This window comes from Rhinatrema bivittatum, chromosome 17, assembly GCF_901001135.1.
Source record: "Rhinatrema bivittatum chromosome 17, aRhiBiv1.1, whole genome shotgun sequence".
Classification (NCBI taxonomy): domain Eukaryota; kingdom Metazoa; phylum Chordata; class Amphibia; order Gymnophiona; family Rhinatrematidae; genus Rhinatrema; species Rhinatrema bivittatum.
The window spans coordinates 21,650,037-21,675,994 of record NC_042631.1 but is presented as its reverse complement, the minus strand read 5'-3'; the positions used below and the strand labels follow the sequence as shown (position 1 = coordinate 21,675,994).

General features: G+C 40.0%; 1 protein-coding gene across 4 annotated transcripts in view; it reads right to left on the bottom strand.

Annotated features, from left to right (window-relative positions):
- Positions 1–25,958, bottom strand: part of DENND5A (DENN domain containing 5A) — a 65,421-nt gene that overhangs the window by 26,403 nt on the left and 13,060 nt on the right. The window contains exons 2-11 of one of the 4 annotated variants that reach the window (XM_029582309.1): positions 25,146–25,217; positions 24,335–24,444; positions 17,819–18,479; positions 12,845–13,032; positions 11,099–11,416; positions 9,376–9,591; positions 5,750–5,984; positions 4,754–4,904; positions 2,238–2,331; positions 113–244 (exon numbers count right to left, since the gene is read on the bottom strand). In XM_029582309.1, coding sequence (XP_029438169.1) covers positions 113–244; positions 2,238–2,331; positions 4,754–4,904; positions 5,750–5,984; positions 9,376–9,591; positions 11,099–11,416; positions 12,845–13,032; positions 17,819–18,479; positions 24,335–24,444; positions 25,146–25,217 — 2,177 coding nt within the window. Of the gene's footprint in view, positions 1–112; positions 245–2,237; positions 2,332–4,753; positions 4,905–5,749; positions 5,985–9,375; positions 9,592–11,098; positions 11,417–12,844; positions 13,033–17,818; positions 18,480–24,228; positions 24,445–25,145; positions 25,218–25,958 lie in introns of those variants that run through there. The other 3 variants (XM_029582312.1, XM_029582310.1, XM_029582311.1) reach the window with 3 other exon arrangements.

The window sequence follows — 25,958 nt, the reverse complement described above, 5'->3', positions numbered from 1 at the left end:
TGCGAGTGCAAATACATTATGTGACAATAGATGGAAATTAACTTTATTGGCATTTGATCTCTATTACCCCCTCAAAAAAAATAAAAAAAAAGTACATGGAATAGTACAATACCTTATTTCTACATTCCTTCAGTAACCCTTCAACAAACTTCCAGTTTGTTTGTGCTATTACCGATGGTGAAAGGTTAGAAAGTTTTGGCTGTCGAATGGTGCTTCCCAAATTTCTTGCTTCTTGAATATATTTCTAGTAAAAACAAAAAAAAAAAAATTGGTAACATAAGAACAAAATGCAAATAATGTTCACAAACAGATCACAGTGCATTAAAAAAATATGACAAAGGGGGTCTGTCCAGATTTAATGGAGTCTCTTTCAATCTACACAAATCCCCATGTCCCTCCTTATGCCCTGAAAATTTAGTGTGGACAGGACACATCTTCATAATAGACTCAACTGTAGTGGGACAGCTGCACCTTGATGTGGCCTGAACAACTCTACCAGATATTTTAGGCTTATGCAACACTTTACATAAGAACATAAGAAATTGCCATTCTGGGTCAGACTGAGGGTCCATCAAACCCAGAATCCTGTTTCCAACAGTGGCCAATCCAGGTCATAAGTACTTGGCAGCATCCCAAGGGGTAGATACCACAGTACTTATGCCAAGAATAAGCAGTGGATTTCTGCAACTCTTCCTTAATAATGGTTAATGGACTTTTCCTCCAGGAACCTGTCCAAACCTTTTTTAAATGCAGCTACACTAACAAGCTTTCAGCACATCCTCTGGCAACAAATTCCCGAACTTAATTATGCACAGAGTAAAAAAAAATATATATATTCTTATTAGTTTTAAATGTATTACTTAGTAACTTCATTGTGTCCCCTCTGATCTTTGTACTTTTTGAAAAAGTAAGCAACTGATTAATGTTTACTTGTTCTATTCCACTCATTATTTTATAAACAGTGACTGTAAAAAAACAATTTTCCACATCTTTGTTCAAGAATTAAGGCTTCATGACTTGAAGCTGTTTCATCTGTTTTGGTGACTGGAATTTCAGAACACCTTGATATTTTTCAGTTGAGGAATATCCTTTTGCCAGTTAAAAGGGCCAGTTCCGATATTTTCTGTAAAAATGCCAAGTAGGAGCTATCCTCAGGTGGAGTTGAACTTGCTGGCTCAGGCGATAGTTTAGATGGCAACCCGGGAGAGTTTAACAGATTAAAAGGTTCACACGAGGTGAGAGAAAGTGTCCTCAGACTGAGGAAGCACCAATGGAGAGTCCTTAGGAGAAGTTTTTCTTTCCATATCATCAGAGAGCAAAAGTGAAGAAACTCTTGTGTTTGGTAAGGTATTATAGGCAACTGAGACTGTATCTCCTTCACTAGTCTCTCTAATATAGGATGGTGGGAATGTCCTAATGAGGTAAATTGTTGTATATGACAGAGGAAACCAAGTCAGACCCTAGTTTCTGAATGAAGGAATGGCACTGTGGTAATGGAGGAAGTGGTATCTAGTCCTGTGTCCTCTCCTTGTCGAGAAATCCGACAGAGTCAAATCTAGAAGGTGACCCTTGATGTTTCAGCAAACAAACTGTGTTTGAGACAATGTTTATCTTTGGCACCAAGGTCTCTTGGCAATGTTGGCAGTGTGTGCTACTAGTGCTATACTATTAGTGTTACTGCTCCAGCTGTCCTGGAGGTTTTAGAGTGGAATGGGAGAGCACCTGGAGCAAGTACTTTAAAATTTAAATAAATATCAGGGGTGTTAGAGGTGGAAGGAGAAAATCCTGACTGCTGACTCCAAAAAGTTTTTATTTAACCAGCTATTTCTACTATAGCCCATTAAGTTTAGAATTACCCAGGTACACGTGCATATTCAGCAAGATGGCTAAAGGTACGTGGATTACTTAACCACTCACTGGCCAACTAAATATGGTCCTCTCTAAATATGCCTAAGTTACAGACACTCATTGAGTAATTTAAAAAAAAAACCCAAACAATCCACTCTTGTGATTTGACAGTCTACTGACCAAAAATGAAACCCAGAAGTGCATTTTCAGTTTGTTTTTTTTTTTATGGACATTTATTTACAGTTTCCTACTACTTAATAAGCCTAGTCAGTGGAAAGCATTCCTTGTGTCAAGCGTTGCCTCAGAAGAGAGGATCCTCCAATTGACCACACAAGCACATGCAACAGCCAAAACACCCTGGGATTTGCAACTTCGATGATGGCCCTTACCTCTCTTTGATCGTTGTCAAGGCGCAAGTGTTCAGTGTGCTGCTTCTGTCGGTCCTTACGCCGCCACTGGGCAGGTGCATTCCTTTTCGTCCATCTATAAACCAAGAGGCAGTGATTATGTTCTAGCAAGACAATTTAGCTACCACGGAGATACAACAGGTATTTTTCCATAGAAAATAAAAAAAATTAAAAAAAAATCTGCATCAAACAACACATGCTCAGTGCTAATGTTAAAGAACACTGAAATAGAAAACAACACCATCGACTCAAACTTCTAGAATAAATAAAAAGATAAATAGATCCAAACGGGATTTGGAATAGGTGCAGTACCAGAAGATACTAATAGACATGATTCAAACTACATGTGTTAAATCAAACACGTTTAACACACAAATAAATACTACTTCATAAACAAATACAGTTAAACTGTGGAACAAACTAACACAAGTCAATGTGGAGGCAAATACCATAAGCAGTTTCAGAAAGGGATTAGACAAATGTATAGAAGTTTAAAAGCCTACATTTGACCTAGGAGTCAAGGATGCAAGCCAACATCCATAAACCATGACGACTGGAAAGCGAAACAGATAACAGAATGGATCACTGTGTATGTCCCATTTCTTATAAGCATCCTTGAGCTAAGTACCTGCTATGCCACTCTCCAAAAGGCCTTATTACTGGGCTACATGGATCTCTGCTCTGACTTAGTGTGATAACCCATATGTATAAGAGCTTATTCTCCTATGAATCTCTACCTATCCCGCTCCATTCGAAGCATCAACCATTGAAAAACCAGCTCCTCCCTTCTCTTAGCTGTATGAGGTATGTGCCTCTAAAACAAAAAACAAAACACAAATTAGAGTTCTGACTCAAAATAGCCGAGCTACAAAATATAAGCAGGATTCAGACTCCTATCATATTGCTGCTACAATATAATTAGTTACACAAACCACATTCCTGTAGCTTTCTCATCAAACCACAGAATGGAAACGCCAGTTATCCTAGCAACCTACAAATTCTCTATGACCTACAGGAACTATGCACCCAGATACGCGACAATTTTATAACACACACACACACACACGTTATAAAATAGCCCAGGCGTGCATATGCGTGCAGCTAATTTTAAGTTTGCGAGCGCCCAGCAGCTCGTAGATGCATAAGTGAGGCTGTTTTCTAACAGATGTGCGACCAGCCGATGACCAGTTTCACCTGTTCATCCACCAGTTAGCCCAGTGTTCAGCTAGGTCCTCCAAACCCCCCTGCACCTCCACCCCCCCCCCCCCCCCCCCCCCCCCCAGTTAATCCAGACTCTTACTAGATATCTGTAAATTTGATAATCCAAAAAAAAAAAAAAACAACTTACACCTCATCCACAACAGAAGTAAAGTTACAGGGGCCTGGACCTGGGGGCGGGGCGGGCCAGGTGCTTAGATACTTGTGCACGCTACTCTTGGCCCTGCCCCAGAACCTCCACACCCCGCCACTTTTTTTGCCTAATGAGAGATATTTGTGCATCTGGACTTGTGCGCGCTCGTGAACAGCTCTCTCCTGCTCCAGCAGGTAGGTCGGTACACCTTCATCGAAGGGGGTCAGGAAGCACCGCTACCCAAGCCTGCGCCCTTGTCTGGGCTGCCTGGAATAAAAGGATTGAGGCCTACCCAAAAGGTCTGACCCTCCGCGAAGCCTCTCCCTCTGTAGGGTTGAAAATGTCTGAAGCCTCTAGTGTGGCCTCTTGCGCTGGCAACCAAGGAACCTGGGACTCGCCCCACTTAAAAATCTGCCATTTGTCCCCAACTTGCTCCCAAAAAAAAAAAAAAGTGATCCTTTAAAAGGGCAATTTCATAAGATTAGACTTTGAAATTGCATCAGCCACCATCACCGAAGGCACCCCTCTGGCAGAAATATGGACCAGGGTGCAGCCCGCAGCTGCCAGTTCCATCACTGCCCTGGAATTCAAGCCAGTCTCATCGACCCTCCTGAGACAGAAGCAAAAGAGGTGCTCCACCTGCTGGTAGAGGTGCATAACACATGGGTGTGGATTAACTTGTCTGAATGCAGAGAAAGGCTGCATTTTGTTTTGGGGGTTTTTTCTGCTTGCCCGGCTGCGTAGGTTTAGAAATTATCCAGGTAAACCTGCTCTCCACCACAAGCAGACTTACCCGGTTACACATAGCCAAGCATTCAGCTAAGTCTAAAATTCTGCCCCAGAACACCCCCCCCCCATGCTGCTTATCCAGGTAAGTTATCGTTTGCCTAAAAATTACCCAGCTAATAAATTAAAAAAAAAAAATCCACACAACTTACCCACTCAGCAGTAGAGGGAAAAATCATAATTCAGGGATTGTCTGGCTAATTCCAAATTTGCCAAACAAACCCCTTTGAATATTGCTCCCTTTGTATTTTATCTTTAGGGGATTCAAGCCATCATATAACCAAAATAGTCCATGGAGTATTTCCCCATCATGTTAACTATAAAAAAATGTTCATATTTTTCTAGGATTGTGCTCACTCACTTGTTGCTGGCTGGTCCAGTGGAAAGTACATCAGACTGAAGCTTGGGGAAAAACCCTGGCTCATACTTCCCCTGTCCAATCTTCATATCTAGCAAATGCGGATGGACTGCAGTGTGATCTATTTTTGCTAGTCTTAACTCAATGGCTTTCACTGAAGGCAACACAAAAAGGCATTAGTTAAGTTTTATAATACAATTTCAGATCTCCTGATTTTTTTTTTCCTTCTTTCTACACAATTTCACAGCTATCAGCCTGGAGATGAAAAACCTTTGAAACTTAAATTACAGTAACTTTTTCCAAAGGCAATGAATGGACAAACTGGGCTCTTTGGCACATCAAGTTATTCAGGCATACCAACATTAAAAAAAAAAAAAAAGAGGGGTATGAATTGGGTCCAGTGCAGTTTGCTAATAAAATAGAAACCTTTTCTAAATTTTAGTTTGTTGTTACTTTGTAGTCCATTATTAGAATTTTACAACATTTACATAAGTCATAAAAAAAGGTATTTCAAGTTAGTTTAAGTTGTTTTAAAAATAAAAGTACTGCAATTCGGCAGACATGCGAGCACTCATCACATGAACATACATGCATGTGCATTAAAGGATTTTAGTGCATTTACACACCCTCAAAGGGGCAATATTGTATTTATAAAATCTTCTGGGTCAAAAATGCATTTTTCCCCTAAAATGTAAAATCTTTCATCTATGTTTTAATTATTTGTCCACCTGTCCTTGCTAAAATCTTAGTAAAAATGGAGCATGTTTTGAGGTTAGTCATTGTTTCAATCACAATATTTTCATTTTTGTGCTCTAGCTGCACTGAAATTTCAACCAAGACAGTTAAACATTCATACTAGGATTAAAAGCTGCCTTCTGTTTATAAAATGAGAAAAAAAAAATTGTGTCACTCTGTAATGCCTACAAGCACAATCCCCTTTCACCTCTTAAAAAAACCAAAAAGCACCCAGATAATTAGTTACATAAATCTGATTCTTACCAGCTTCATCAATTGTAGTACACTTTTGATACATAGATGTACGTAGAGTTGGAGTCCTAACATTCAACAATCTAATTTTATCTACCCTGGAATCAAAGACTCTCAAGACCAGATCTTTGTCATCATCATCATGGCACATGATTTTATTATCAACGAAAGAAGCAAACATCTGAGTCTCCAGGAATCTTGAGAGGAATGGAAGATAAGGTTCTGGCTGGTCCGATAAAAACGATGCCTAATGAACAATAAAAAGAAGTTTCTGTTGATTGAACGGTATTAAACATTAAAGTAATGCCATTCTTCATCATTTTTAGCCGTTTTATTACTTAAAGAATTAAAGTAAGATCACCTCCAATGTTCCTTTCACATTAACATGTTTTGTTTCTGATGTGTTTAAATGTTTTCAGGTATGTATTTAAGCAATGAGGCTGAAAAATTAAATCAACTGTTTTCACAATTTTTTTAAAACAGCCTGCATAAATTAAATAGCAAATATGCATGTAAGTTACATCAGTTATCAAAGTGAATTTAAATGCACAAGTTCGCTTTGAAAGTTATTCCAGCAAAACTACTAGTACACCATTATGCATATAAATTTTACATGCATATTTTAGAAAGTGCAAAAATATGCATGTAAGTGCAAACCCTTCCACAACTCCACCCCAGGAATGCTTCTGCTTAGTCTGGATAAACTTAAATGCATTCAGGACATATGTACGTACATAAGCTTACGTGAAACATTTGTTTCTCAAACAAAAAGGTGCACATATAAATGCTACCAAAATAATTTACTCTGATCACTTAACATAAGAAATTGCCATGCTGGGTCAGACCAAGGGTCCATCAAGCCCAGCATCCTGCTTCCAACAGAGGCCAAAACCAGGCCACAAGAACCTGGCAATTACCCAAACACTAAGAAGATCCCATGCTACTGATGCAATTAATAGCAGTGGCTATTCCCTAAGTAAACTTGATTAATAGCCATTAATGGACTTCTCCTCCAAGATAAAATGAGAAAAATTGTTAGAAAAAAACTGAAAGGAGCAGCTACAAAGTAAAAAATGTCCAAGAGGCGTGGTCATTGTTAAAAATACCATTCTAGAAGCACAGTCCAGATGTATTCCACACATTAAGAAAGGTGGAAAGAAGGCAAAACGATTACCGGCATGGTTAAAAGGGGAGGTGAAAGAAGCTATTTTAGCCAAAAGATCTTCATTCAAAAATTGGAAGAAGGATCCAACAGAAGAAAATAGGATAAAGCATAAACATTGGCAAGTTAAATGTAAGACATTGATAAGACAGGCTAAGAGAGAATTTGAAAAGAAGTTGGCTGTAGAGGCAAAAACTCACAGTAAAAACTTTTTTAAATATATCCGAAGCAGAAAGCCTGTGAGGGAGTCAGTTGGACCGTTAGATGATCGAGGGGTTAAAGGGGCACTTAGAGAAGATAAGGCCATCGCGGAAAGATTAAATGATTTCTTTGCTTCGGTGTTTACTGAAGAGGATGTTGGGGAGGTACCCGTAATGGAGAAGGTTTTCATGGGTAATGATTCAGATGGACTAAATCAAATCACGGTGAACCTAGAAGATGTGGTAGGCCTGACTGACAAACTGAAGAGTAGTAAATCACCTGGACCGGATGGTATACACCCCAGAGTTCTGAAGGAACTAAAAAATGAAATTTCAGACCTATTAGTAAAAATTTGTAACTTATCATTAAAATCATCCATTGTATCTGAAGACTGGAGGATAGCAAATGTAACCCCAATATTTAAAAAGGGCTCCAGGGGCGATCCGGGAAACTACAGACCGGTTAGCCTGACTTCAGTGCCAGGAAAAATAGTGGAAAGTGTTCTAAACATCAAAATCACAGAACATATAGAAAGACATGGTTTAATGGAACAAAGTCAGCATGGCTTTACCCAGGGCAAGTCTTGCCTCACAAATCTGCTTCACTTTTTGAAAGAGTTAATAAACATGTGGATAAAGGTGAACCGGTAGATATAGTATACTTGGATTTTCAGAAGGCGTTTGACAAAGTTCCTCATGAGAGGTTTCTAGGAAAAGTAAAAAGTCATGGGATAGGTGGCGATGTCCTTTCGTGGATTGCAAACTGGCTAAAAGACAGGAAACAGAGAGTAGGATTAAATGGGCAATTTTCTCAGTGGAAGGGAGTGGACAGTGGAGTTCCTCAGGGATCTGTATTGGGACCCTTACTGTTCAATATATTTATAAATGATCTGGAAAGAAATACGACGAGTGAGATAATCAAATTTGCAGATGACACAAAATTGTTCAGAGTAGTTAAATCACAAGCAGATTGTGATAAATTGCAGGAAGACCTTGTGAGACTGGAAAATTGGGCATCCAAATGGCAGATGAAATTTAATGTGGATAAGTGCAAGGTGATGCATATAGGGAAAAATAACCCATGCTATAATTACACGATGTTGGGTTCCATATTAGGTGCTACAACCCAAGAAAGAGATCTAGGTGTCATAGTGGATAACACATTGAAATCGTCGGTTCAGTGTGCTGCGGCAGTCAAAAAAGCAAACAGAATGTTGGGAATTATTAGAAAAGGAATGATGAATAAAACGGAAAATGTCATAATGCCTCTGTATCGCTCCATGGTGAGACCGCACCTTGAATACTGTGTACAATTCTGGTCGCCGCATCTCAAAAAAGATATAATTGCGATGGAGAAGGTACAGAGAAGGGCTACCAAAATGATAAGGGGAATGGAACAACTCCCCTATGAGGAAAGACTAAAGAGGTTAGGACTTTTCAGCTTGGAGAAGAGACGACTGAGGGGGGGATATGATAGAGGTGTTTAAAATCATGAGAGGTCTAGAACGGGTAGATGTGAATCGGTTATTTACTCTTTCGGATAGTAGAAAGACTAGGGGACACTCCATGAAGTTAGCATGGGGCACATTTAAAACTAATCGGAGAAAGTTCTTTTTTACTCAACGCACAATTAAACTCTGGAATTTGTTGCCAGAGAATGTGGTTCGTGCAGTTAGTATAGCTGTGTTTAAAAAAGGATTGGATAAGTTCTTGGAGGAGAAGTCCATTACCTGCTATTAAGTTCACTTAGAGAATAGCCACTGCCATTAGCAATGGTTACATGGAATAGACTTAGTTTTTGGGTACTTGCCAGGTTCTTATGGCCTGGATTGGCCACTGTTGGAAACAGGATGCTGGGCTTGACCCAGTATGGCATTTTCTTATGTTCTTCTTAACTTATCCAAACCTTTTTTGAACCCAGCTACTTAAGAACTGTGGCTGAAATATGTAGAGAGCAAATATTCTTAGCTTACTTCCCTCCCTGTAGTCAGGTTTAAATCATATTTGGACTCCCTTTTGTCTTTATTTTGGATTATTATTTTATAAATTTATTTTCAAATAGGGCACCTCTGAAGGGAAGTGAAATTAAATAACCTTGAAGCTTGTTCTTCTGAGCACTACATCCCTGCCTCTAGACCAGGGGTTGCTGGTTCAATGCCTAGTTTGTGATTTCCATTACTTTCCAGGTGTCTTGGCTCTATGTTCTCTAGCAGACAAGTAGGAAATGTTGTAGTATTAAAATATCAGACAAGGTATCCAGTTCTTTTCTCACTTACTTTATCAAAGTTTTGCATCTGTTCCCTATTAGTAAACCACGATTCCTTGTCCTGACTTGGCTGAATGACAAACACTTCATAGTCTGCAAACATCTGTGTAAAACGGTTAGCAAAAACTTCCCGGATTTGAATATTCAGCTGGTAAATCCTTAACTCCTCTTCATCGCATTGAACCTTGAGATCTTTGTTGCTACTGGGCTCCTCCCGCACTTCCAGCTGTATAAAAAGTCATTTATATTTTCTTTTTAGAATTTTGACCACTTTTGTAGCATAAGTAGTAAATCCATTTTCAGAATTTGTATCCTATATGAATTTATGTACGTTAATGTATGTAAGACATTTATATTGTACAATTTCAAAATTAACTTAACTTTGAAGGAAGATGTTAGTAACGCGAGGCATTTAAGTATAAAGATTATGATATCTGAGGATCACACAGCCAGTCAAGGTGATAGGATATCCACAATGGATTATACACGAGATACGTTTGCATATACTGAGTCTCCAATGTACGCAACCTTATCTCCCGCAGACTCACTGTAAATTTCCTGAAAATCCGACTGGCTGCGGAGTCAGCAGGACAATTCTGGGAAACCCTGATCATGAACGGATTAGTGAAAAACAAACCAAGAAAACACACACAGCCAATATAATTAAAATGTTCCATAACCAATATATCATGTACAACTCACACTACAGGAAAGAAATATATTATATTTATTCTCCATTTTGTATCCCCATATATTTTTAATCATATGTACATATATACATATGTATGGTGAACATCGGTATAGAAAAGCAAATAAATATATGTATGTATGTGTACATGTATATATGTAGGTATGTATATGTATATATGTGTGTGTGTACATATATATTGTTCAGGGCATTGTATGTATTTATTTGTTTTCTTGTTCCCTGTCAAATGCCACTTAAGCGTAGTTTCTCGTTTACCGTAAACCGATGTGATATCCCTAATGAATGTCGGTATATATAAAACAGTTAAATAAATAAATGTTCCTCCCCCACCAGCAAGAACAGAACCACCACCACAGACCATGAAATACTATTTAGCATTACTGGATAAAATAGCAAAAAAACATTAGATTAAAGATCACTGGTTTATAATCAGTTTAGGAGAGGTACTTGCAATCCAGTTTAACTGCGACAAAGTAGCACTAAATGCAATCAGGGCTATCCCTAGAAGGTGGCAGCGAATCAGGGCAAAACCCTCAGAGCCCTGAACATCAGTCCTCTTTCTTTCCCGTGGCACAGTCTTCTCCCCATCCCTTTTCACCAGCGCTTCTTACCCGTTTCTGTGCTGGCCCAACTCCCCCTGCTGGCTCCAATCCTGTCTGAACGATGCAGGGCCCTGTAGCTTCACAGCACCAACCGGCACCGTTATATTCAGACTTTGGGTCAAAGGCCAGCAAAGGAACCAGACAGACGCAGATCAACAGCATTGGTCTCCTTCTAGGAGGTGGCGTGGGTGGGCGTGCAGTGAGAGGATCACTCCGGAGAATGCAGACCCCATCTGCCCCCCTCTAGGGTCAGCCCAGAATACAAATATTACCTGCCGCTCTCCTCTGGGATGAAGCCCTGGAACATCTATTAGGTGCTAGGATTTGAACGCCCATCAGGGCTCAGCAGTTTGATAATGCAAATAATTTTATTACCTTAGGGAAGGGTTAATTTAAAAGAAATAATAATAGTAGCGACCTACCTTTTCTAAACTTACACCAGTTCTTTTCACAAGAGCTTGAAGTCTTGCTATAGTTTCGTTTTCCTTTAGCAGCTCGTATGAATTTAGAGGAGACCCTGCCAGGTTTCCATTTCTTTTATCAGAAACCAGGTCACACGACCTGAGACTTTTTAGTTTGGCAGCACTTTCACTGCAGTGAAGGCTTCCCTCGGGAGGAATTCCAAAAGCCATCAGAATCTCCGACACTTCCTGAATAAATTCCAGTTTATTTGGAAACTGAGGCAAGTCTTCGGGCAACTCAATAAAATGGTTGTCTATATCCACAAAGCACAGATTAGCCTGAAAAATAAACATTTTGTGTAGTGACTCAAGAAGGAAATTGAGCAGGCATCGAAAGCTTAGTCAGAAACCCACTCCCCCCCAAAAAAAACCCAAAACACATGATTTACTTGATTCCTTAGTATGATGCCAAGTTATTTCTCATACTAGGTTAGTTATTCCATTTTCTATGGTAACAGAACATTGTAGTCCAGATGTATTATAATTTTTACATGACAGATGATAAAAAAAAAAGGATTACATTTGCATTAACACATCCATTTGTAGTGCCAATGAGACACCTCCTTGTTTGATAAAGATGCATCTTGTTAAACTTTCTACAGCAGTTTGCACAAAAATTACCATACATAAGAACTCAATTATGAACTTGCTCAGTAGTTTAGAGGCAGTTCTACACACTAATCATGTGGAGAGAGCTGGGTTCGAGTCCCGGCTCGTGTCTTCTGCTCCCCGAGTTGGCTGAGGATGCCGCAGAGACAGGGTTCACAATCACTGGGGCGGTGGGAGCGAGGAGGGAAAAGTCAGCCAGCACACAACAGCAGTGCCTAGCATGGACCCCAGCTGAGAACTGCCGCTGCAGTGACTGCCATGGGATATTAAAAAAAAAAAATGATAATAATAATCCCCAGGAAGTTGTGAATGAAGGCTGATCTCAGCCTTGTTTCTAATTGTGCTAGAAGCAGCTGGAGGAAATGGCTGATCAAAATAGAAATGCACAAAAAATTATGATCCTAACAACCGTGGTTGATCTTAAACATTATGGAATACACAGGGAGTTACGACAGTAAGTGACCATCCAACCACTTTTTATATATCCCACTCACAGTTAATACCGTAACTGCTAAAGTCTGAATTCCCCAAATACTCATTCTTTGGATGTTCTGTGCATTCCACCGCCCCAAAAAAATGCTTTGGGAGGCAAAATAGCAGAAAATTAATCCAACATCATAAGAACATGCTCGGCGATTTGAAAATCTCATGCTTTAAAAATTGTTTTTTTTATATATAATCCAAAATGTGTTTCAGCATTAATATAGAAAAATACAATCTCACCAGCTTTCGGTGCACCTTGCCCTACACAATAATACACCACAAGTATGGGTCAACGTTTGGTTTTCTACTGCTTCACAATACGAGTGCAGATTTCTAGTACCCGTACTAGTCCTAGACAAAAACTGAAATCTTTGGGTTATAATACCCTTTAAAAAAAAAAGAAAGAGATCTCTTCTTCCAATGTCACAGGCTTATGGGGTCTTGAATGATCATGTGCTACATTTTTTTTTTTTTGGTCCTTTAAAGAGCAATTATAACCCTACAGGAGATTCAAAATTAGTGTAAAGCACTCCGTTATTTAGTTTTCATTCTAGATTAATCTCTGATCTCTTTTCAAATATATAGTGTCATACAAAGCATCTGGCAGTCTCCCACCTCTTGAGGAAGTTCTAGCTTAGACCTGTCATCCAGCCCATTGGAGTGTAAGCCCATCAGATAAGGAACAGGAGCATCTAAGAAATGAAGGAGAGAAGCTGGAAGAATGGGGACGTACACGTGTTGCCACTGAAACGGAAACATCAGTGCCGTGATGGTCTCCGCCACCGTCATTAGTCGCTGATAATCTAAAAAATGGGAGAAGAAAGTTACATTTAAAAAAAAAAAAAAAAAGAGAGAGAACACCACAAAATAGTTCCGATTTTATCAACAGAGTCTCAAATCCATGCGTAGAGTCTTCTGAACGTACACACAGCAGCCACACGCTTGACGTTGATGGCAAAACGGTTAAAGTCACAAGAAGCCAGACTCTGCAGACTGTGTGGCAACGCAGAAAGTTGGCACTATGCAGGACTTAGGAGAATTCATTTTAAATTTAAAAAAGTCATTAAAAAATTGTGTTTGATGTTATGTCAGTAGATTTCTTGCGTATAATTTGTCATGAATTAAAAACCAAATTGTTCTTCATTCACAGCCTATAATGAAACACCATCTATTCAGTCAAGCCTTCAAAGATGTTTTTGAATCTTAAATAACCTTCCTAACTCTTGCATTACTACCCCATAAATGCCTTCCCTAACCTCATCTTTATTCAGGCTTTGTATATTTATCAATCATGTCTTTGCTCATTTTATTATGACTGTTCGGGGCAGGTTACAATAAAACAATAGCAGGCACAGGCAATAAGTAATTTTTAAATAAAAATAAATAAATAAATGGACAGATTATTATTTAGAAATAAACAAAAGTTGCTTGCCTGTCATGGGTGTTGTTCATGGACAGCAGGGTAATCAGGGCCACACAAGTAGCTGTGATATCTGACAGCATCAATGCAGAGCATTTCTTCCAAAGCTGCAGAAAAGCCTAAAAGCTGACATGCATGAATTTCCTGCCCTGCTGCCACTGCAGGGGAGCTCCCTCACTCCTATATATAAAAACAGAGGAATTCAGGAAAGGTAGAAAGGAGTGTATGTGCGGCTGTTTATCCTGCTGCCCACGGAGAACAGCCATTACAGAAATACAACTCTTTTCTCCATTGACAAGCAGGACTAAAATATTAAATAAATAAATCTATCGGCCACACAAGTAGGAATCCCTAGGTAAAGTTTGCCTGCCAACAAAAATAAATAAGTGTGTGTGTCGGGGTGGGAGGAAGACAACACACAACTACCACCACCAGAATTCCAACAGCTAGTGAAAGGCACTTTTTTTGTGGGCCTAATCTTTCTTTTTTGCTTTTTTTTTTTTTTTTTTAAAGGAAGAACCCAAAATAGTAAAAATGGGTGCTAGCATGGATGGAGACAGATTCTACCTCTCAAACACATCCTGGAGGACAGACTGACCAAACTACTATCACATCAGGAGCCTGTGTCTAAACAATAAAATGGAAGTAACTGTGTGGAGAGATTCAGACAAAGTTGTGGAGGATCATCTCCTCCCACTGAGAATTATTGCAACCTGCTCCTCACCCGTCTCCCGGCGAGCAGTCTCTCTCCACTGCGCTCACATAACCCTTCCTTCTGAAGTCACTGCCTTGGCTCCCTACCTGCTCACTCTGCAGCAGCACCTCACCACCTCTCCTCTCTTATCTCTCTGCACCCCTCCGCGTGCACTCTGCTCATCACATACGTCACTCCTATCCATGCCCTTCTCCACTATTGCAATTCCAGACTCCGTGCTTTCCACCTGGCTGCGCCGTGTGCTTGGAACAGTCTTCCTGAACTGATGCGTCCAGCTCCCTCTCTCTCCATGTTTAAATCCCATCTAAAGATCTTAGGCCAGATAGTTAACAAGAATAAAAAGTAGACAAACTCTTTTCTTTTAACCAAGTCTCTTGTCCTGTACATTTGTCTTATGAGACTGTAAGCTCTATTGAGAAGGGACTTTTTTGTGTGTTTGTACAGACCTGCATGTGTCATGTAGCACTATAGAAATATTAAGTAGCTGTAGTAGCAGACAGACGTTCACAATGCAGCCTCACAAATCATAATCAGAGGCTGATCTTAGATGGGTTACCAACTCAGCCATTGCCCTGATATTATGGGGGAAATTTTCAACTCTGTGGGCTTTGCTCCACTTCTCAATGGGAAGGTACAAATAAATTAAAAAAAATGTTCTTTTGAAAACTGCCCTGGGGAAAGAATACTGCTTTTTCTGCAAGTGCTTTTTCCCCTTGAAAACAACGCACAGATTTGAAAATGTAATCTGCATTCATTTCTTCCCCCAATCTTGCCTACATTTTACCCGGATTAAAAAAAAAATAAAAAAAATGTATGCGCTTTGTTGATCCCCACATGTACTTTTATACGGGTAAGGGCTGGGCTATTTTCAGCCAGGAAAGTTGCCCTACCCAAGCCTCGACATTCCCCTCTAGATTCAGACTTGCATGGGCAATTAAAAAAAAAAAAAAAAATCTGCTATTCAGCTGGAACTGATGTAGTCTGTTACAGCAAACCCAGACCTGTCATAGTCAAATGAAACAAAAAACTGAGTGGACTTTCTAAAGGCTTTAGTTAGCCCCAGGTAGAGATGGCAGCTCTTGCAATCTTAACTGTGCAGCCCTATTCACCAAGAGCAGCATAGGGCCCGTAACAAAAAAAAAAAGTTACTGGTAGGACTACTGACTGGTTAAAGTAAAAAATCCAGCAAACCAAGCCGACTGCCCAAGCTGCAAAGCAAACACACACAATATAGGGCAGGAAAACACACTATGTTCATAAACTTAAGATTCAATAAAGTTTGTAATAGAAAACATCCAGATGTATCCAGAGATATCCAAACTCAGAAGTGAAATTACACCATTCCCCTGACAAGGACCGTGTTTCGTACAAAAACTGCATCGGGAGAGACCCAAATCACAAGCTTGTCAAATGTGTCCGTGAAGAAAGATTCCCAACATTCAACTTATACAAAAATGGATAAAGAGGTCGAATCATCTATTAGGCATCCAATCGAGCATTTGTTACATTCTTCCAAGAACAGAGACAGCACGTCAGAAGGCAAACCGCTTGTAAACCGACGTGTGCGCAACATTTCTATGAGCTTGAGCTTTAGAAAACAGGGGACAAAAAATACATCCAACACCATCCTATTGTGATGAAATTTACTATAAAAGTTGATCAAGGCCTGAAACAACAACCACCACCGTCAAGTATTCACGCACAAGAGTTCAAAGGCTCAAAAAAACAGCTGGATGAATACCACACTGGGGTATGATAACACGGCAATCCCCTGGATAAAATCAAACAAGAAAAGCTAAACAGAGATAGGGTTTGCCCCAGTGCAATTGGTGCTTATTACCAGTATTTAGCAGGAAACACCAGAGTTGGTTCTGAGACTGGACTCTAAAAGATGCAGAAGGCACTCAACTTTTGTCAAGGACAAGAAACAGGATATAGGGCATTGCCTGGCAAACAACTTCCATTTGAACCCACAAATAAGACCTTGTGATGGACACTTTCCCAAGAACCAGATGGACCCAAAACACTGCATTAGAGAAATCAAAACATCTAATCAATTTGGTTGTCAGGACCAGAGATTGGTAGTTGTAAGAAGCTGTGTTCCCTGGTTCTGCATCATCAAGAATGGAGAATTCCCCAAACTGATTGGTTCTCTGAAACAGCAGAAACTAAACCTGTCTTGGCCAAGGAAGAGCTACGAGGATCATATTAGTTCTCTGCGCCCCTCTGTGTTTTAATGAGGCTTTTGCAACCAGAGGATCTGAGAACATGCTTGCCCCAATGAACAGAGGAGATAGTCACTAATTAGTCTTCCCTCTGATTTCACCATGGAGCAAGAGAGAGGACTGTACTTCCTCATTCAGTAAGATCATGAATAGATCTCTCCGGAGTTCCCCACGCAAATATTCTGTGCGCCACTTCCTGATCCAGGAACCACTCGCGGGTCTGCCCGATATTATTGTCTCTCCCTACCAGGTATGCGGCCCTTAAGGTTATCCCCATGAGAAAAGGCACAGTTCCACATCTTGACAGTGTCCTGACACAAAGGAACCACCCTGTTCCTCTGTATAGACAGAACAGAGCTACCTAACTGTGTCTTTACCAGGACAATTTTCTTATGTTCTTATTTGAGCAACATTCACAATTTTATAGTAGCACAAGGTCCTGCTTTTAGTCACTATTTGCAGTAACTTCACTCTAAACCCTTGTTAAAAAGGTATCTAATAGTATTCAATATCCCAGCTTTTGTTCAGAAGTTACCAAGCAGTTTCCTTGTGTAGAAAAAAAACATCCATTACAGGCAGCTTCTTTCTGAAAAGTTATGGCTGTAAAGTGTGTTGAAATACAATCCTGTTTCAGTGTTACATAAATCCTAAAGATCATTAAATCATATTATGACCTGTAAAATGCATTCTAAGACATTCTTTCACTCATCACATCAGTTGGTAAATCCTAGAAATACATACACCACAAAGACCCTAGAACAACTGCCTCAGGAGCTCTGTCATGCACCAGCTTCTTGACCTCCCTTTGCGTGCCTGTATACCTGATCATCGGAAACCTCTATCCTCTGAAAAGGAGGCTGGATACAAGAAAGGTGTAGAGTAATAAATACCACGTGCTTCCGTGTGTGCTTAAACACACACAGCAAAGAGACAAAAACTAAAGAAAAATGAACAAGGCTTCATCTGACTCAAACCCAGAGTGTTGGGAACAGAATGAATCCGGGCTTGTCCTCTGTACCAGCACGTATATAACAACCTCCATGCTACTACATTTGTGAAATGTCTGAATTGCTTTCTGTATTCAAGGATTTGAAGAATTATTTACGTTGGTACCTATGTAGTGAAAGATTTAGAAACAGCCAAAGTAAACTGGTCATTTGCATGCAACATTTTAGGCCGCGAGCCCCATTATTTCCACTGTTTACAACAGAACAAAAATATGTACTTACGCTGTGAATAAAGTAATATCTGAAATTCTAGGAGAGCACAGGTGAAAAGCTGCACCACGTTTTCCACACCAAGTAGCTCAAAAACTTCTTTTCCTGGAAAGTCAAACAGTGGCAGTTCGCTGGTGCTTGGCCTCTGACATATAATTGGTCCATATACTCCTGAAAATTTTAAAGATCTCCCTGCTGGAGGAAGAGGAACTTCATAAAGGATATTGTAGATATAGCTTTCCAAGGGTAATGGTGGTGGTTGAGGAGAGGTAACAGCTTGGTGAAGTTGTTCAAGCACCTTCTTACAGGCTTTCATAAAGGACATGGGCGCAATCATACAAATGCACTTTGAAACGTACAAGGTGTCTCTAGAGATGTCATAGGAGTTAAAGCGCTGCAGTTTTGAGACAGGAGTGTCGCTGCAATCTTCTAGGCTGCCATCATTGTCTTTGCCATTTGTCGACGGAGTACTAATAATATCATATTCAGCATTGTGCATATGATACAACGTCTGCATTGCGCTACATATTTGCTTGCTGGTGACTTCTTCGTAAAACGTGAGAGAAAATCCAAAAGTCCTTGAGCCATCTTCACGCGTAATTAAAAAAGAATGGAACTGAGGCTCTCGAGAGTCTGCTTGGGTCTTGAAAGAAAGTCCTTTGGGCATACATAACTATAACAGAAGGTAGTGGGGGGGGGAGATACAGATTAACTATTTGCTGTCCTTCATAAAATTCAGTTGAGAAGGGCTTATCTATTAAATAGCTTGGACATGTTTAACTTTTCTTAAAGTAAAACAATAACATTGCTACAATTAATGCATGCTTCTCCACATATATAAAAGATAAAAACAAAAAAACAAAGTATATAAGAAAATGCAGGTGTAAGGTAATAATAAAAAAAAAGTTAAAATACCATCTGTACATAAACTTATTTTATTCTACTAACAAAAGAAGCACAAGTTGCTGAAACTCCAGATTCAGGTATGCATGACTTTATTTAGCCATGCTAATCATGTTTCCAGACTAGGAAGCAGGTGTGTAATGCACTGAAGTGAAATGAGCCCAATTTAATAAAGCCATGAGAAAGCATGTTTGCTTACAATAAACTGTGTTTTCTGTAGATAGCCAGATGAATTTACCATTACATGTGAGTGACATCATGCAGCAGCAACAAACAGATTTGTCACTCCAAGCTGTAGAGCTTTGAGCTCTACTGAGCATGTGCGAGAGTTGCCGCATGAGTCTCCCCAGTCAGTAACAGAGCTCATTATCAGGGAGGTTGCGAGTATTCCATGGCTAATTCAACCTGCAGTCTACAGAAACTACCATTTATGATAAGCAAGCTTGCTTTTTCCATCGATAAGCAGGCTAAATTAGCCATTACAGGTGGTGACTTCCCAAGCTGAGGGTTGCAGTGGAGAGATTACTTAGTAAGCAACCTGGACTCCACCATGGACTGTGGACTATAGCAAGAAGAGATTTCACAAAAACTTCTTATCGAAATAATATCAAGACAGAAATGGGACACGAATATGTGGACTAAAGACTACATTTCAGCACCACAGATATCTTTGTTGGGTACTTCTCAAAGATGAGCAACTGAGGAAGCCACAGTTCATACCTGATGAGCTTTGACAGAGTCTAAGTTGAAGTCCTGCTAAGTTATAGCAGTGATGGATGCAACTGGCGATTCAATTGGATAAAGTTCATTTGGCAGCCACTATTCTAAAGCATTAGGGTCTTATTGACGAAAAGCTGGTTAGTTTGACTATGAGGCAGAGTACGTCTTTTATAATATAGAGTATGAAGGGCTTTTTCTCCCTCATATGCGTGGGGCCTTGGGAAGAAGGCAGGCAGTACAACAGACTGATTCATATGGAAAGCTGAGACTCTTTTTCGGTAGAAACTTTGGGTGGGTTCAAACACTAACCTTTCTTGCCAAAAAGCACTTTCCAAGTCAAGAATTTTAAAGAAGCAGATTCCAGTAGTTTGAAAAGAGGCTTCATCAATTGAGAGAAGATCAAATTTAGTTCCAATGCAACTGGAGGCTTCTGTATCTGGAGTTTGATTTTCCAAAAAAAGTCCTTTCATAAAACGAGTCACGAGCAGATTCATGAAGAATGGTCTGTTGTCCAACAAGGTATGGTATTCCATGATGGTGCTCAGATGTATTTTCACTGAGGAAGTGGCAAGGCCTGAATTAGAGAGGTGGACAAGTATTGCAAAACTTGCGGAGGCTCACATGAGAAGGGATCAGAATCATGCTGCTGGCATTAGATGGAGAATCTTTTCCTTTTGAAGGCACAGTATTTTCTGATTGAAGGCTTTCTAGATGAAATTAATAGGTCTCCAATCTCTGATTTGCAATCATTAAGCACTCAACATCTAAACTGTGAGACTGAGGGATGATACATTGGGATGAAGAGAGTGTCCTGTTATCTTGAGTTAGAAGAGCAAGATCTGACCCCAGAGGTGTGAAGGACTGCTGGAAAGCTTGATGAAATATGCATACCAAATTTGTCTGGGCCAGGCCAGTGTTATGAGAATCAGATGGGCCGATCCTGAAGAACTTTCTGTACTGTTTTGGCAATGAGGGATATCAGCAGGAAGGTGAACATGATGCTTTGGCCCCAAGAAAAAGAAAGTATCTTATTCTAGACTGATTGCATGGTAGAATGAAGCAAAGTTGTTTTAGTTTTGTGTTTTATTGTGATGCAACGAGGACCACTGTTGGTAGCCCCCAGAAGTTGAACAGTTTGTTTGCTACCTATTGCTGCACTCGTGAGGTAGAAATATTTTGCTGAGATGATCCACTAGAATTTTGGAGACACCTGGCAGGTAAGTTGCCTGCAGGGTTGCTTGATGTTGTTCTGCTCAGTTCCAGATTTTCAGTATTTCCTGACATAAAAGCCATAATGCTGTTCCTTTCTGCTTGTTGACATAGAACATGGCAACCTGATTGCCGGTTTGAATTAGGATGCTCTTCTTTCACAGAAGATGTGCAAACACAGAGTATGCCTTATAGCTTTTAACTACAAGAAATTGATTTGGAAGAGGGCCTGTAGAAGGGACCCATATGGGCTCCCCAACCTCTGCTGGAGGCATCTGTTGTGAGGATGAACTGATGGGGATATGAATGAAATGGGCACTATTTCAGAGCACATGGGAATGTAACCATCACTGCACAAAACTCTCTCTCTAATCTGGGATCAATTGTAATCCCACTGACTTTCCAAGAACAAGGAAGTATCTGGAATAGAAACTTTGTGCATGTCGTGATGCAGGGAGCATCTCCACTGCCTGGTGCTTGAGAAGATACTCCTCTTCCAAATGGATCTGTGGAAGATGAGACGGATCCAGATGGGGAGGCAAATAGTGTGAAAGGGATGGAGGTCGAAAGAAATGCAACTGGTAACCATTCTGCACAATGTTGATGTCCCAGGAGTCCTTGGTTATTTGTTGGAATTTGTCCAGAAAATGCTGCATTTGTCCCGCTTCTATAAGAGAAAGGAGGGGATTGATCGACAGGAAAAATACCTGGGCTCTGGTTTAGGCTGGGCTTACTGGGTGTTTGGCTGTTGGTATCGTCTAGGTCTGGCTGGAAGTTGCTATTGAGGCTATGCCAGAAAAGGTGGAAGCCAGTACTGCCGAAAAAGATAAGGCCTTCTGTGAAAGTAGGGTAGTTTGTACGAATAGTATGGATGCCATGACGGAGCAGGTTGCTCTGGCACCAGGGAAAGACTGTACTGCCACCACAGTTTGGTCTTATCTGGGAGATTGTTTTTTGGAGCTTCTCCCCAAAGATATGGTTTTCCAAGCTTAGGAGATCTGCTAATTTTTCATGGACCTTCTCTTGGATGGAACTGGCTCATAGCCATGCCATATGTCACGCTCCAATACAAGTTGCGGAGGCACGTTAAGCAGAATCAAATGACTCATATTCAAAATGGAAGCGTTGTCTAACAGCTTCTTCCGCATCCCACAATGGTTGAGGAAAGGTATTCTGATCAGAGGTAGGTATCGTTTTAGCTTCTGAAGACAATCATGAATGTATTGCACCATGTAGAACTGATGGATAGCACTGCGCTCTGGATTATCCTTTTGCTGCAACTGTCTAGAAGTTTGTGATCTTTACCCAGTGGGGAACTGGAATGAATATGAGTTCTCTGATTTTGTCATTGCAGATTCCACTACAACAGACTGGTATGTTAGGTGAACTACACCGAAGCCAGGAGACTGTTGGACTCGAAAAAACATTGAGATCCAGTTTCCTAGAAGTAGGGGTGCGCAATATCTGTGTTTTTCACAATTTCATAAGCAGTACGTTGAGAATGTCATGAACTGGTAAGGTAGCGGGTGAAACCAGTATATCCAGAATCTTAAGACTAGGTAGTTCAGTACATGGGTCTTTAACTTATGTACATGAATCACCGGTGCTGCTTCCAATAAAACTTGGAGTAAATGAGATCTTCCAGAGGAAGAGAGTGCTCTGGAAGATCTGGCAGAGGATCCGACAGCATTCCAGTGGATTCCTCATTTGATCCTAGGGGTACAATGTCACTCAGCCAGGACACTAATGACAAAGAAGGGGAAAATAGGAGGTTCCAGAGAAGCATCCAGATCCATTACCTCCAATCGACTAGACTCCACTGCAATTGAAATATTGATAAAGCGGCCCTAATTTGGGGATCTCATAATGAACACACCCCCAAGGTGAGTTTGGGAACTGCTGAAGCGAGAGCTGAAAAGAGGCTGGAATGTTCCCTCTTTTGCAAGAAGTAAAGGAATTCCTCACAAATCCCACAATTTGATCATAAGACTGTTGCATAGTTTGGCCTGGAGTAAAAAAGAGGGACTTTTTTTTTTCTGAGACTAGTACAGGTTCTTGTACTATAATTATTCGAGGAGAGCAGAACTATTGAAGAGACTGGATTTGCTGTTTCTAGGTGAAAGCCTTCCACTACCAACACAGGGGGCATTAGCATTCTAATTAATCAGAGGTAAGGGTCCTGCAGATCTTGAGTAACTAGTTCATTGGCGAGTAGGGAACCCAGCTGGGACCCAGGAAGGAGAGGTGGAATGCTTGGGTGTTCTAGAGGACTGTGAACTTTTCTTGTGATGTTGCTCTGTTTGCAAGCTCAAGGATGGTGCAGGTACATCCTGGAGCGAAACGTGCATTGTGGCTTGTATTGGATGCACCGGTGCATCTTGTCAAGAAGAACATCATGGCATCTAAGTGCATCGCTACAGCTTGCATCAGTGCATCGGGTATCAGAGATGCACTATGCATAGGTGTATGGTGCAGTGGCACCATACACCTGGCAGCAGCAAAGAGGGATGCTCCACTGGTGCCAATGCACTGCACTTGGAATGGTTTGTTTCTTCGATGCAGATGGGGCCGGTTCCAGATAATGATACTGTTTTCGTTTAGACGCTGCACAGTCAGCTGAAGCTGACCCTGCGGTCTCGCCCTGAGCGGATGGTTGAATTTGAGCAACTGTGTCTCAAGGTTTTTCCTGAAGAGGCGGAAAACATGCACTACAGGAAGACGATCTCTCGGGAGTCATAGTAGATTTACAGAGTTCTTCCACGCGCAAGGCCCTGGTGCACTGTAAGTGCAGGGACATCCGTCCACAAGCTTCAGAGTTTTTCTGATCATGATTTGGTCTCAGGCACAGCAATAGTAAAATTTGTGACAGTCTTGTGAGGGACACAATTTTTCCCCCACATGGACAGCTCTTGATACCACTCACTGTAGTAGCTTTTTTTTCTTGTGGCCCATTATGTGAGAAAAAAAAATTCCTTCACTTTTTTTTCTTGGTAGCACTTTAAAGTGCTGTTGTAGGCTGCAGAAGTAGTGAGGCAAGACAGAAAAAAAGGTTTTTGATCAAAATGAAAAGTGTGGATTGAAAAAAAGAAAAAATAGACGAGACGAAGCACATGATGTCCATGTTTCAGCTCAGACTTAACAATGACTGAGGAGGATCACAAGGCAAGGCTCATGCAGAACTCTCGCACATGCTCAGTAGAGCTCAAAGCTCTATAGCGTGGAGAGACCAGTCCATTCAGTGCCACCAAATGACATCACTCACAAGTAACGGCTAATTCAGCCTGCTTATCAACAGAAAAAACTATAGCAGTAACTGCAAAAGACATTTTTACCATCTGCTATACAAAAAAAAAAAAATAGACAGGTGCACTGAAAATCCTGCTCTGGCATGGCATGCAGTTAAAATGACAAATTTGTGTACCCAATCCAAAAATCAAATTTTATATAAATTTTATTTTTAAAAAATTTAAGTATCTACATATGATCTGCTACATAATAAGCTTCAGATAATTCTGCAGTTAAAGAAAGTTAGCATTTTATTTGCAAACACTATAATTCAGAGATCTGATGGTATCATTAGGTGGGTTTACCTTAAATAGTTATCTGAACTTTTAGTTACTGCAAAAATCTTAGTACGGCCCTCTCTTCACTGGTCTCAGTACTCTAGACATGGGACACACAAAAGATGGTACAAACCATTCCCACTGCATCCTGATCAAAAGGATTCCACTCTACATTCTCAGGATAACGAGCAAGCACTTTGGACTTAAACGTACGTCTTAGTGGCGTCTGCTCAAAATTCTCCCCTGAAAGAAAAATAAAAAAAAAGCAGAAAATTCAATTCTGTAATTCTTGACCTTTTTTTTCCCTGATAAGAGGTCAGAATCTTGAAAAATTAGTGTGCAAAAGTGAAAGTCAAAAACAAGCATTGGTCAGAAGGGAGAGAAAGAAATGCAACAGTTATTTTTTGAGCAAAAAAGAAATAAAAGATTAATATTTGATAAAATTGTATCTATATGTGCCTTTCTTTAATTGTTACAGGAGAATGTTATATAAGTGACAAATTCATAATGCTATGACTAAAGAATATATTTGTATATAAAACTAAATATCTTAGCAATGCTGCTGAAATTAGTATTTTAGTGTTAAGAAAAATAAAGCAAATATATATATACCTCTGAATGTCTTTTATATCAAAGAAAAGCACAGACAGACAAAATAAAAGTGAACAAAAAAGGTTTGAAGAACGGAACACACACATACAATTTAAGAACATTTTATCTATTTCCTGCAGGATTTCATTAAGGTAGAGAAGCTTAGGATCAGTCTGGAAATCCACCACCTCCTAAAAATTCAGCTTTAAAAGACAATTCTGTGGAAAGAGGAGCTGGAAAGTTAAAAGTTCAAAAGGCAAACAAACATAAGAAAAGGTCACCAGAAGAACCTGAAAGCTGTGTTGAGGTTTCTTATGGATTTCTCTGGTTTTTTGTTTTGTTTTTATTTTTACCTTCAGCTGCACTTGATATGAAACGGCCGACACCATCTTGGGCTTTAGAAGCCTGTATGTATTCGCATAATGCTAAATAAATAAAACAACAATACATTATAATACAATAAAACTGCTTCATGACCATTAGTTCAATTATATTTTGTTCACAACAAAAGACGAGTCATTACTTGATGCCATATTTTCTGCTGAGGATCTGATCACAGAAAACAGTAATTCAAAAGAAAAAAAAATGCACCGGTAAAATGGAAATGAAAAATGGAGCAGCACACTCCTAACATTATTTTCAGAGTGAAGATCACTCTTTAAAAAAAATAATAATAATAATAATAGAGCTGGCCCGTTAATTATAAGAATTATCCAGGCAAAATGTATTTAATTTTAATGTAAATTGCCAACATAGCCTTGATGTGCAAAAGACAAATATTACTGATTCTTAATGCACAGCAGAGAGTTGGGAAGAAGCGGCTTGTGGTCAAGCACGCTAGCTGAGTGATTTCTGTACACGCTGCAGGAAAATATTTAGTGTATCACATGCTGGAATGCTAATATTTTACACTAATAGAGCTAAACATTGCAGCAGAAGATGCACAGATGTAACACTTAGGATTTTTTTTTTTTTTTAAATACACCCAGTTTAATCTCCCAGAGACACAAATTGAAGGAAAGCCCTTCCTACATCTGGCTTATTATCCTTCTATAATGAGTGGCTGAAGAGCTGGTGTAGAGAGGGGTTTTGGATGCACTGCAGGCCTGGATTCCTCAGCAGGCACACTAGGCCTTTGCCTAGGGTAGGAAAGGTCTGGGGGTAGC